Here is a 14,074-nt window from a genome sequence, read left to right as displayed (position 1 = left end):
TCCACACATCAACAAACATGCTCCCATCATGGCGTACACACCTAGCAATACAGGCTTTCCAGCACATACAACTCGGCATCCATTAATCTGTCTACCCAGCAACGTGCACACCGCCCAAGTCCAGTCATCATGCTGTCTTAAGCAATCAATTTCACAATCCATACCACAAGTCACATCCTCAATGTGCACAGCATTCTATTGTTTCACACCATGGCAATAATACTCCATTGAATAGATACAATAACCATGCATGCTAGTATTGGATGATTTGATCAAATACCACGCACTCTGTCAATCAAAACTCAATGAAAGTATGAATTGGAGGCCAAAGCACCAGAAAACCACGCCCATCCCTCTAATTTTAAGCTCAATGAGACAGCTCTTCAGCATATTCACATAATTTGGAAAAAGTCAAGGATGACACATACATATCAAGAGTGCATATTAAATTGTTTTTATTGGTAACAACCATCTGCCTCATCTCTGTAAATGCAATGTGAATCATTTCTGGTGTATAAAAGAAAATCTGTCCGTAAGTGTACAGAAATGGGGGTATATCTTAACTAACATGGATTTCCATGGAGGGGGATTTGTTTTTTTTTCGATCTGTGTTTGTTAATAACAAAGAGGAGAGTACAACCGCACCATAAATTACATTGTAAAAATGAGTCCATATTTACAGTATTATAATATATAATATATATATAATATATAAAATATTATATTAGATCTAGAAGTGTACATAAAATGTCTGCAGATTGGGACAGTGTCAACGTGGTCTGGTCAGGATAACCTCAAGCCAGCAGGGGCAAGAGGTGATGAACTGCCGAGAGTAACGGGGTCCCCATCCTTTGATGAAGCTGATGCGGATGGAGTGCGGATCCACTGGTCCATCTGGGGGTTCGGGCTCTCGCCTGGCGTGCTCCAGCATCTGCGACTTGGCAAAGTCGAAGATCTTGATGGAGAAGCCCGGCAGGAGCTTATGCACGGTCAACGTCCGAGAAGGGGGCAGGGCATCCAGCGTAGGGGAGTTGACAAATAAGGCAAAGTTGCTACGGTTATACATCCACACGCCGTCCACTTCCCGGCTCAAGGTCAGCCCGCAGCCGACCTTCCTTCGAGTTCTGATGACGGATTCCGAGCGCTCCTCGCGGTGTAACGACCGGAGGCAGAACCCGTCTCCGTGAGGTAGTTCATAGAAGATATTTACAGAGTCCAAGAATACTGTGTACATGCGTCCCACTCGTGACCGGTGCTCCCAATATGCTATATGACACCAGTGAGGCTGCCCTCTACTGTCCTGAGCATCTGTGCAAAGGAGAAACAAAAAGGAAAATCAAACAACATAATCAACGTCGCACAAAAAGTCAGTGACACTGGAAAAATTGACTTTACAGGTGATTTCCTGGTTTAAGAAAAAGGGAAAGGAATAGGGAGGAGTTGAGGGCTAGATGGGCTGAAATTTATCGGAAGTTCAAAACCTCAAACCTTCAGCTACCCGTTCTAGCCATAAATGCCCCTTTTAATTGAAAGACTGTTTTCTCTGAAAACAACAACAACAACAGCAGCAGCAGCAGCAGCAACAGCAACAGCAGCAACAACAACAACCCTCCTTGTCTAGTCTCAATACCTTTATACATGTACTTCGCTAACTGCCATCAACATTTCTATTCTCATGAACTTTGATAGCATCTCCATGATCAACCATGCAGGTACTTTCTGATTGTAAATCCTCCTACAGACACTCTGCAATATTGACAGCAACAACCTCCATTCTTATTTCCATTCTAGCATCTCCTTTCCCAACCCCCAAGTTTTTTCTACACCACATGAATAGCACAGGAATGCCACTGACCAAAACAAATGCTCTTTCCACCTGTCTCTAATTTTTCTTGCATGAAGGGGGCACCAGACCCCTGACATGGTAAAAAAAAAAAATAAAAAAATCTCTCCGGCCTTCTGTAAAATTACTGCAGAGACGAACAAGGCGAGACAGCAAGCAGCCTTCAATCTTAAAAAGCGTGGGACCGACCAAAGCAGTAGAGACAGTTATGAAGCAAAATGAAAAATAGCCAGCATTTCAATTCCAGGCCAGACTTTGCTAAGGCTGAAAGGGCTATTAATCACTGCACGATGTTGACTGCAAGTGAGCAGGGGCAGACCCCTGGCTCTACCCAAGGATTGCCAGAGAGAGGACAAGGAACAAAATACCGGCTAGGAACGCAAAAAGAGTCTGAGACACAAGGACACAGAGTAAATTTCTGGCCACATTTGAATTCTCGACTTGGAAAGCATATCATGTTCCTTGTTATCAGGTGTAATTGAATACTCCTAATAAAACGTAATATGGGCTGCATACATGCTCTCTCGACAGTAGAGAAACCCATTACATGTTGGCCATGAACTGCAGTCTATTCTATGTCATTCCATTAAAACCATGTACCCATTACAAAAATTCCATTAACAACACAAACACTTGGTTGAGGTTTCTAATTTCATTGGTCTGGATAGACTAAATAATCAAATACAACATAAACAACTTTCAGCACCCATTAGGAACCCATGTAAAAAAAGTAACAAATTTGTAAGTGAAAAAATTCAAAAATGACAACGGTGAAAATTTCCAACATTGCCATCTCACAACCTCCCTGCCAAGATCTTGACACGGGACCCAAAGTACATATTTAGATGACCCAGTTTCTACAGGCATGCCTTGTCAAGTATACCATAACAAATACAACAGCAAGTTATATACAAAAATTTATCTGGCCAGCAGGGCATAAAACAAGTACAGCCAAAAAACCCTGTCTAGGGCCCCTGTTCTATCTGCAGATATCTAGTGACAGTGAACATAAATCACCAGTCTCTTTTTTTCCCCTTGTGCCTTCTCCCCTTTCCACTCAATCATCAAGGCTTGTGTACATGCAGTCTTCAAAAGGGTCTTGCTTTTCCTCTTAAACGAGCCAGGGATGGTTTGTATGTATTAGTACTCTCCACCAAGCCTTTATGATATGGGGGATTACTTCATTTACATATATCTGGTTTAAAAGGGTAGTTTTGCGGTCTGCTTTACTCTTGTATTTTTTTCCTTCATGTTTTAGAAAATGCCCAAAGCCTTGTAAATTTTGGGTTAAGCTCTGGAAAAGATACTGGGGTTATTTTGTATCAAATTTGTCAGCACTGTGCTTTTGGGGTCTGTTCCGGGCAAAATCGTGATACCACCTACTATTACATTTCATTTTGCCTCGGTAGAGATGTCAGTGGAGTCATTTGTCTGATATAAATGAAGATGTTACACATCTGTGGGAGTATATTCAACATTAGTCTCAGAACCTGCAGCACTGAGCATCCATCCGCACCTGGTAACAACACCAGTAACTCAGGACTTCGACATGATGCCTTCACATTACAAAACAGACAGGACCCAGATCACTGGTGGGTGGGGGATAAATACAAGAGAAAGGATCTAAAACTGACATCTCAAACCCCTGCCAAAACCACCAGCTGAAGAAAAAATGGTATATGTTATGCAATCAGAATCTGCATAAGTGTGTGCTGTGAACACAGGGGGAGAAAGTCAGTAATGTTTCAGAAGGGATGGGGGGGGAGAGGAAACACTGCTGCCTTGAGAACTGCCTAGGCTCTGTTCCGTCTCCAAGGCTGAGCAGCCAGGAGGAGGAAGTCCTCAGCAGCTGTTGTGAGGTTGGGTCTCTGGGGATCGCCAGCCCCAGTTACAGCAGCAGGCTTTCTGACCTCCTATGAGCTTAATATGGTCCAGTGGAGACTGGTTGTCTGCCGGCCAAGGTTAGTTGGCCAGCGACTGGCAGGATGCTGGGGTGAACAAGCTGGTTTTTATGTCGTGGTCAGGGATTGCAGGATGGCTGGTACAGGCTAACAGCACATGGTTGAACGGTTAAGGAATTAATGAGATACTCGCAGCCGGCTGTTTTCTTTTCTTTCTTACCCCCCCTTCCTTTTTTTGGAGCCAGGATTGAATGAGAAAGGCAAACTAAGGCCAGAGGCGGCCATTTTGGTGTGCATGTGTATGCATTCATTGCATTGTATTCACACAGTATTCAATACTGCCAATGGAAATTTGTTAACTTCTGGGTAGGCAATAAGGCCACGATGCCGGGTACGGTTTAGCACACTCTTGGAAAGTACTGTGACATACAATTCCATGACTGTGAACGGTACGACGACCTCCAATCACGAGGATGTGATCAACATTTTATGTGGACCCATTTTTATTAAGACAGATAGTGTGTCCATATTCCTTGTCAAACTTGGCAGAAATACAAGCACATAATCACAAACGTCTAAGTTGAAATTCACTGTCAGGAAAAAGCCCCCTCTCAAGGAAAAAAAAATCTCATTCATAAATATGTAAATAAGAATTTAATACTGCCAGAATGGATTTGCCCATCTGGGAAAACATCACAGTTTAGCCTATGTCCCATGTTGACTTTATGGCTTGGGACCAGCATGTGTGTTATGCATGTTCACAGGAGGATTTTGTGGTTAGCGGTGGCAAGCTTTTCAGTGTTCTGGGGGAACCAAAGATGAAAGAAAGAGAAAGTTCCCCCCCCCCAGTCTGTGAACAGAAAGTAGCCAATTTACCCTTGGTCTTTGAAAGCTGGGGACCTCTAGGCTCCTAGTACTACACACAACAGGGACCCAAACGCCAGTGTTTTGATATACCCATGGCACTGTGAAAACAAGGTATTGTCAGCGCTGGGGCTGCTTGTTATGTTCAGACCGACGGTAAGGATATATAACTGGAGGGCTTTTATTCCTTAAGTCACAACCTCCACTCACAATTATGCCTCGTAAAAAGATAAACTTGGTCTTTTGACTGAAAGGCCCAAACACTGGCTCCCCCCCCTTTCTTTTTTCTCAGGTAGGTGACGTTTTTTTTTCTTTTCCGCTTCCATTTTGAAAGGGAATAAAGGGCCACGGTGGTATTGTCCCATCCCGATCAGATTCAACAAGGGTTCTGTGTAGACGGACGAAGAGGAATTTGGTTGTAATGGACTTCTCCAGAGCATGCATAATCGTGATAATGGGTTATTGTATTCATTTCTGCAGAACCTCCAATGTGAAAGAGAAAACTCTAACAAGTTGACAACAAAACTGAGAAATCTGATCCTTGACCCTTGAGGTCATTATGTTTTTGTAATACCAAATCAGAAAGTCAAAATAGACAGAATCTGGGGGAAAAAACTTCCAGAAACATTTTTTCCAAGATTTATTTTGACAGGTTAAAAGACCAAATGAAAGCATTTCTTTGTCATAAATGTACCGTAAGTTGTGATCTGGCCCTTTGGAATGCTCTGACAGACTAAGTAAACTTCAGGGAAAAAAAACAAAACATAACAAAACACAACAAAAACCCCACCATGATATACATGTACAATATCCATATTTTATAGAAACATGATATCAAAATTATCAGTGCCCAAAATATTAATAAACTCCTGAGTGGTCTGATCTCTGTGTCTCTCATTCCAGCGAGGTGGAAAGATTGGAGGGAAAAAAACCTTCAGGACGGAAAAAAAACTTCAAAACATAAACAGCATAGTCAGTTAATATTGATACAACACTAGCAGTGTGGCTGCCTCTCAATAGCTACCTAGCGACAACCCTAGATATTGAAATCATGATAATAGATCATACGAACGCTAAGGGTCAGCAGTGGGCAGACTTCCATCCAACTTGCATTAAATGGAAAATTAATAGACTGGATGTATTTAATAATCATGAGATTGGAGGGGCCATTTAGAAAAGCGGTCAAATGGGGGAAAGGGTGGTGTTCCATGGCACTGTTCAAAAGTTATATCTAGTGCCCTGTTAGTGGAATAATTGTTTTTAAAAAATATGCTAATGCCATGCAGGTATTCTGGTCTCACTGACAAAATAATGACCTCTCTGTCAAAGACAAGGGACAGGCACATCTATTCTTTCCCTTTAAGTTTGAATCAAATGGTGACATAGTGGTTTCTAAAGCTGTGAATGTGTGGCATAATGTTTGGGGCCAATTTTGGACCTTTGTTCCCTTCGTGGCTTAGATCATGAGCTGAGAACATACATTTCACTGGTACAAAATTACAAAATTTATGAGATTCACTTCCGACTACACAATGTATTTGAACAGGGAACATGTATTTTATTTATTGTCAAAACAGATCCGAGAGAGCTTTCATTTCAGAATTTCATTACACAGTTGTGTGTACCTAACCTACCTGCATTATTCCCACAAAAAATCCCCACATTATTCCATGGGTAATTATACCGTCTATTTTAATGTCATGCACTTCGATGGATTTCATTTTAAGTCGTTTGTAGTATACACAGACTTAATTATCATGAACAACATATTCAAGAAGGTTAAAACAAATCTGAACAAAGCACCTGTTTTAATCAATATTAGAGAGTGGTGTGCCTACCTGCAAAATTCTCTACCACAAACATTTTGGCAATGATCATGCAAAACAGCAAGTTTTAAAATTGAAATAAATACAGTACTCTCAAGGCCGGGATTAGTCTTTATGTCGTTTTCAAAATAATCATGTACTTCTTGTTGATCAGCTGTTTAGTAATTCACCATTTGGGCTATTTCACAGTGAATAAATCATTTTGAAGGTTCAAAATCAAGATGAAATAATCAAAAGCACAGTTTCTAAAGAATTCCCAAGGGTTTACTCCACCACAAGTGAGCAGACATCACAAAATGAATTGTAAGGTGAGTTCTGTTGAAGTTTACATTGGGAAGGGCAAGCTGAGTATTATGGGAGGGGGTGGAGTTGAGGACTCATTGATTTACATGGATACTCATGAGGTTTCTCAGCAACTTGCAACTCTAGGGCTTAGCTGTCTTCATGGATTTTTGGAGGGCTCGGATATCTGTGTCTGTACTACTGAATCCACATTTTCTCTTATTTGCTTTTTGCATTTATGATAATGATGACGACAGATGATAACGACCTAAACAGATATGTCAGGTTTAACAAACTCTGACCTTCTGAATACTTCTACAGGGTTACAGTTGGCCAATATGAACATCTAACAAAAGAAGTACGGTGTAATAACAATGGATGCTCATTGTTATAGTGCACTGTGTTTCTTTTGTTAGATATTCGTAGTGTGGACTGATAAACGGCAAGATTGCTATCTAAACTTCCTCTAAACATCCAATCGGGGCAAGTCTTGCGTTAAATTATTTCCTTTTTATTCCCATGGGGAGAGCCACTGAAAATCTGACTGTAATACAGGATTTTAACAGCACGCAGGATTGCTGGAGATTTTTTGAAACAAGCTCACCAAGCAAGGTGTATAGTCACTCTGACAGATTTGTGGCCTTTTCTATTGCTGCATGTAAATCTCCTATTTTTGAAAAAATAATGATCATTTCTTAAATTATGAAGACAAAAATAAACACTTTAAACCCTTAATCGAAGATTAAATTGGCCAGTAACATTCTAATTTTCTGCCACTTGAATGACTTTTCTTTGAAGTCTCTTGAAGGGAACAGTGCAAGTTTGACGACTGACCTTCTGGCCAGGATTTATGAACGCTAACTGTGCTCACAGGCTTAGAAATAACAAACAGGACCAGGAGCAGCTGGGCAAAAAGGACTCTCTGGGAAGGTCAGTTTTCAAAAATTCCAGACCAAAATTAGGACCCTGTACTGGACAGTCAGACACTTGTCCTGGTGGAAACGTATTTGAGAGGAAAGGGGGACGAGAAATGGTGCTAGGCTTCGACTGGTCACCAGTTAGGCATACAAGCAACACCAGGCATTGTGGCTGGTACCCTGGGTTTTGTTATCAGATGCAGTCAAGATGGGATTTTTTCACAATTTCTACCATCTACCTCCTCCCACCTACTGTAAGGCCGCAGCCATCAGCTAATGGGCCCTGGCTAGCACCCACACCCTTACCTTGCCACTGATAATAAATCACAATCCCATTTGATGTCTACAGGAGTGCCACCTCTCCTTTTATCCCAGTGGCAGTAATTTCAAGAGGAGGGGCCTCATTAATATCAGAAACACAATACACCTTGGTACTGTGGATCACCATCCCACCATTTTCTGTTCCAAGGGGCGCTGATAAGTAAAGACAGGGTGGATAAACCTAGACAGAAACACAATTTAGGGGGAAGGGATCTTCCAAAATTCCAAAGGAATGCCCCTGCCTGATTGTGAGAAGGATCTATTAAGACAGTGGCAGGTTTGGCTGGTGACAGTGGACAGCATGGGTCGGGCATGGCTCCGATATGGACCTGCAACTTATGCTCTGGCATTCTCCACTTAAAGCCAGCCAACAGGGTGCCAGCAATTTACCCAGGATGCTTATGCTCACAAGAAAAGCTATCTGATTAAAGCCAGGATCAGAATGGGGGACGTTATGTGTAGGCTCAGAAGAGCCAAGGCACCCAGAGTTGCAGGCTCAACTTACTCCCCAGGCATTCTTTGCTCTCTCAGGGCCAAACAAAACCTCCTTACAAAGTGTAATGAGCTGTTCCCGACACTCATGCAAAAAGGGGACCCCCACGCTGGGTGGGGAAAAAAAGTCCTGGCCAAATGGTGTTTTTTTTTTCTGTCTTTTTTTCTTTTCAGGAGTGAGGTCCTTCTCGGATTGCCACCAAGAGAAGGAAAGGGGAAGAGAGGGGAGGGAAATTAAGAATTATGTTCTTTCTATAGAGTCCTTTTTGCAGTGAATACCACCACTGGACAAACAGGGGCGTATGCAGTAAAGCGTGGAGTCACCTGAAAAAGAAAAAATGTGGCTGTTTACTTTGGGGCCCCCCTGTGTGCCCAGAACAAGGGCGGTCTCCAACTATGTCGGGTGGTTTCCAACTGTGTCCAATCAGGCAGAATGAAGCAGGGAGAAAGGTAGACTATTGGTGTATCAGCTGTGCCCAGCCGCGGCCTAACAGTAAGGGAGTCTTGGGTACACCCTGAATATCATGAAGCACGAGGTGCATATTTTTCTCAGAGATGTCTGAATGGGAGACGCTGGGTGCGTGCTGTGTATCATGCTCCCTTCCCTGCTTTTGATCTCTGCCGTATTTTTTTCCTACCTCGCCATTCCATCACCCATTTGCAATGATCAAATTAGATGGCTGAAAACCAAGAAAAAAAATCTTTTGGAAGTGAAAACAACTGTGCAAAGGGGTGACACTACTGAAATTATTCCACCATGACATTCTCCAAGGTTTGTGGGGGCAGGCATGGCTTACAGTATCCATGTGATTCTACCTCCATGCAGTATCGAAGTGTTGCTCCCGTCTCAAAATATTCTACTCCAAAGGTGCAGCCAACAGCTGCGTCACTCCTCTGCAAAAATTTCTCGGCTGCAGGGCTGTAGGGAGTGCGTCCACGTTTTAAAACACCATACAGAACTCTTTCCACTTGCTACTGTACCCTTCTTTGGGTACAATTAAGATTGGACGAGGACTTCCAATTAAATTTCCCCTCCAATGGGACTACTAAAGACTTCAATTTCGATCAAATGGGGTTATTAAGTGTAATTCATATTGCAAGTTACACAGTTGATTGGATTGATTCCTTCGACTCAAAGTCTCCATGTAGACTCAGGCCGCATCTGAATCTCTTGCCTAGAGCTAGGTCTAGGTCCTCGCTCTATTGGAAATGTGTGGAGATGCGCAGAAAATAGACCTAGCCGTAGTTCTGTAAGCCCGTTTTGGACACGGCCTCAGACTTACAATGTTCTTACATTTTCTAATTGGGGGAACTTGAAATAATTGGCTATGCATTACTGAAATCAATATTACGGGGAAATAAAAAATTCAAGTACCAAGCTTCAAATCTTACGAGACAGATAACAGCATCAGTGCTTGAACATAATTATTTAAAATACGGCACAAGTGATCAGATATCACTTTAATTAAAGGAAATGACCACATAAAGGAACTCCATCAACTTAGCAATTAGACATTATTATTTTATTGCTGCTCAACTATTTTGGTTGCCATCTTCTGTACGTGTGTGTTTGCAACTTTTACCTGCAAATTTAAATGAATAAATGAAATGAAATAAAATCCTGATCAGTGAACCTAGCAAATGTGACAATTGTTGCACTGGTTTATGTAACCCCAGTGATTTTTTGCCAGATACCCTACTTGAAGTTTGGAGTACTAGTGATTCCACCACAAAAATGGGTCAGGAAATTTCCAGCGTCACGGACAAACACAGCCGTGCGAAAATCCACACTTCCTTGGCAAAGCAATCTGATTAGAGCTTCTTTCGTCTCATTTCCCGTGTTAACTGTTAACTAGCTAGCCTTCAGAGACGGGGAGGGGGGGCTGGACAGTGGGCACACTAATAAACTGTTTTCCACCTAGTTTTATCTTGCCACAAGGACACCCATGCACACCACACGCTCACACAATAACACACACACATACCACCACAGTTTGGAAAAGACATTCTGAAGGGTGGTGACACTGATCGTGACTGGCAGTCAGTGGTGTGTGCTTCCAAGCCCCCAAGTTCAATGCAGTTCACAGGCTTGCGTACCAGGTCAGTGCACCACACCAGCCTAAATTGGTTACGGAGGAGTGGCGTCGCCAGGACTTGAGCACTTTTAAATATGTGGCCGGGGCTAAAATCTCATTTATTACCCGAGGGTGGATGGAGTCTGGATTGTAGATGTGCAGTATGTTTGCTTGACATCACGACTGCTGAGGGGAATGGGCTTTCTACACAGGAGATCAAACTTGAATGTTATTCACATATTTCACCACAGCATTTTGAGTTTGGGCTGACGCTACCGACGGCATAGTTTGATGCCTATAGTACATTCTGTACAAACTTCTGCTCAAGACACACACCCTTCCCTGTATAATCCTAAGGGGTTCCAAAGATATAGTTGGTGAGCCATTTCATCTACCTTGTCCTTTAGTTTCAAGTCAAAAGGCCTGCACTGAAGATTTTCGCACCCAAACCTCCCTCTCCTGAATTCTACACAAGTGAGCAGATGTTTTGAAACAATATTTAAGTCCAAATCAAAGTTTGGCTTCTTGGTTTTTAGAGGCTTTTTTAAAAAGGTACACATTCAAGGTTCATATCAGAAGTGCTTCCCTTTTACTACACGTAACGTCAGGTACCAGACCAGACAAGCACTTTCTACCATACATGTACACATACACCACATGGTCTGTAGAACGTTTTCAATATCAGAAAAGGAATCTTCTGGGTTTCTGCAGTTCTTTCGAGTGTTCTTCAACTTTCCTACCCCTCATTAGCATGATGTTGTCACAAGCCCAAAGCCTTTAGCAACTACCAGTATGCTACCCAACCCACAGCCCCAAATGGGCTGCGAAGGGCACCAGACTATGCCTTGCCTCTACCCTTGGCTTGGTTTCCTTTTTTCAGTGACAGCATCCAACAAAATTCCTGACTTTTACATTTGGTTCAGTTTTCATAACAAGGCCATCAAAGCTCAAACCATACAACCAAAAAGCCCCAGCTGATGTCATTCCTGTCTGAATATTTACGTCCTGCAAATCTGTACTCAGATCACTGACAAAGCAAAAGAAATGACAACGCAACAGACTGACATAAACCTTTCAGAAATGGCCACTACAATATAAGAATCCACACTGTGCGTACTTCATTCCGCAGTATGGACACAATCCCAGCAATGTACCTTTATCTCTCTCCCTGGCTGAACCAACCCCCCCCCTTCCTATCTCCCTGACCCCTGGCTGATTCTCCCTGGCGACAGTCACTGGATGCCTGAGGGAACCGTTACTTCTTTCACATCATGCTCAAGACATGCTCAGGCACTCCCTGTCTCAGCATCACCTTCTAATGCGTCAATCCACTCCATGTTCGCGTCTGCCGACGTACTGCACATTACTGGGGAAACACTGCCTGATAACGGGAAAGATTTACATCAGCACGTAGACATTTAATGCCTCCTTCGAACCCCAATTTGTAATAATTCCTTTGAATCCGTTCCCTCTCTGACATTTTGATACATTTTGAATTCCTGATTTCCAGTCCAGCTAATGCCTTTCTTGTATTCAAAGAAGCATCCCATTTTTGATTGAGTTTTGGACACTGAATTTCACCCGACTTTCAACAATGGACCAAATCCTTCCAGAAAGGGTCCACAATATATTTAGGTAAACAATTTTGTGCTTTATAGTAATTTTGTGCTTGATTATATGATATATGCCTACAAGTCAGAAATGTACATAAACAATGAATCAAGTGTATAAATGTGCACACTAAGCCATCAATGGTATCAAATCCAGGAAAAGTGTTTGACATTGAGTGAGACTCACTGAACGTGATGAATATCTCAGGTCCCACCGATGTCTTTCAATCCTCTTTTTACAGTTTCATGGAAACGTTAACATTTTCAGTTTCAATATTTCTCTGCATGTAGCTGCAGCTACTTATGCATAATTTTTTTTCCTCAGGTGCAGAGGAGGAAATAATTCACATGTTCAAATCCTACATACATGAGATCGTCCATAACTCAAAGTGTAATATGAACTACAACAAAGGCAAACATATCTCGCCACATTAAGATACAGATGAGCGTATCGACTACATGCTGTGCGCCTGCCCACGACAGGCCATTAGCGGACGGCCCTTAATGTTAGCAAGATATTAAATATGAATGTAAGTATCAGGCACCAACCAGACATGCATCCCGGAACTGTAATGTAGTTAACCACCACCTTAACTAGATATACGTCCAGGTGCGACCCATCAACCCTCAGCAACGGAGGTCACTGACACCTCACTGCCAACCTCACTGCAGCACTTCACTAACAGCACCTTGAGTCAAACTACGGATAATCTAATAAGAGGCGGGCCGCCACTGGAGGAAACACAGTGGAGAAGTATAGAGGTTCTTGTGCACAGGACAAATGTGAAAGGTAGTCTTGAAGGGAAAATTAAAGACTGTGTTTCATTCTTCCTTTTTGTCTCTCTTCTTTCTTGCTTGGATTGTTGGCCAGGTGAGGTTTTTTAGTGTTGTGGCAAAATTGTTAAAAAGCCTTAGTGAAAAGGGACAGACAATTACACGGCCTTACTCAGAACCTGCGCATAACCTTGGGCTGAATGATTTGATTAACTGTGCACAGTGCTCGTGGGATCTCCAATGTACAAAATGTTTACCTACTAAACATGCCCCACAAGAGTCGAGTTGAAGCGGCAAATGTTTCGGCACCTTTGATACAAATATTAATTAGATAAGCCAGATATCGGAACCTTCAAAACATATCTTATTGATGAGCTTCCTTTTTGAATAAATTTGACATTGTCACTGACCCTTGCACTGTTGACGAGATACAAACTTTTCTAACTTGTAGTGAAGTGCATGCATGCAAAGAATGGATATTTTATTGTACTTCCGTGTGTTTCCGCTCACAACCTGACGAACTAGTCACTGAAAAATGTATTTATTAAATGCTTCACCTGACTCTCAAATAAGCAGTTTTCCTGTGGCATTATCTCCCTAGAGTTGATGGAATGACAAGAGATAAAAAACAAATCATTACCCACATTTTGAAAAAAAAGATGGAGCTGAAAAAAAATTGACATTCCAATGACAGTCGGAGATAAACAGTGACTTTGAAGTTGAGAGAGGTCTGTCACAGCAACCGGGAGGGCTGCAGGCACCGTCCCTGCGGTGCCCCAGCCCCTGTGATGGCGTCTGTGGATAACCTTTGACCTTTCTGTTTGGAGAAAGGCCACCCAGGCGAGCAGCCAGGGCAGGGATCTAACATCAACACTATCTGATGGCAAGTGCTATGTCAACCCTGCACTGCTACATTAATCAACCCAGTCCGTGAGCCCCAGCATGGCAGCAGCCATGAGAGCTGCTGAGCTCGTGTAAAAGCTTCATCCCACCACAGCTCTCCGACTGATTGGATGGGGCTCGCCAAACAAAACAAATTTTACTCCAAACTCTGCATCACGCTTGGTGCTTTAACTACAGCACACACAAGCGTGTGTGTACATTTTGTCTTGAGAGAGAGCCTTTTCTCCGTCTGAAAATCACAAGAAAATGATTACGCTGTTTAAATT

The 14,074-nt window shown here is 42.5% G+C and overlaps 1 protein-coding gene across 1 annotated transcript in view; it reads right to left on the bottom strand.

Moving 5' to 3' along the window:
• Window positions 1–431: 431 nt before the first annotated feature.
• LOC110975627 (SMAD family member 6-like) overlaps window positions 432–14,074 on the bottom strand; it is a 29,315-nt gene continuing 15,672 nt past the window's right edge. Inside the window, exon 4 of the mRNA XM_022228244.2 lies at window positions 432–1,308. Coding sequence (XP_022083936.1) covers window positions 770–1,308 — 539 coding nt within the window. The 3' untranslated portion in view covers window positions 432–769. The remainder of the gene's footprint in view (window positions 1,309–14,074) is intronic.

The sequence above is a fragment of the Acanthaster planci genome, linkage group LG08 (genome assembly GCF_054643075.1).
Source record: "Acanthaster planci isolate LZ-2023a linkage group LG08, COTS_SCS, whole genome shotgun sequence".
NCBI lineage: Eukaryota > Metazoa > Echinodermata > Asteroidea > Valvatida > Acanthasteridae > Acanthaster > Acanthaster planci.
Note: the sequence above shows the minus strand (reverse complement) of the source record. Positions and strands in the feature narration are given on the sequence as shown.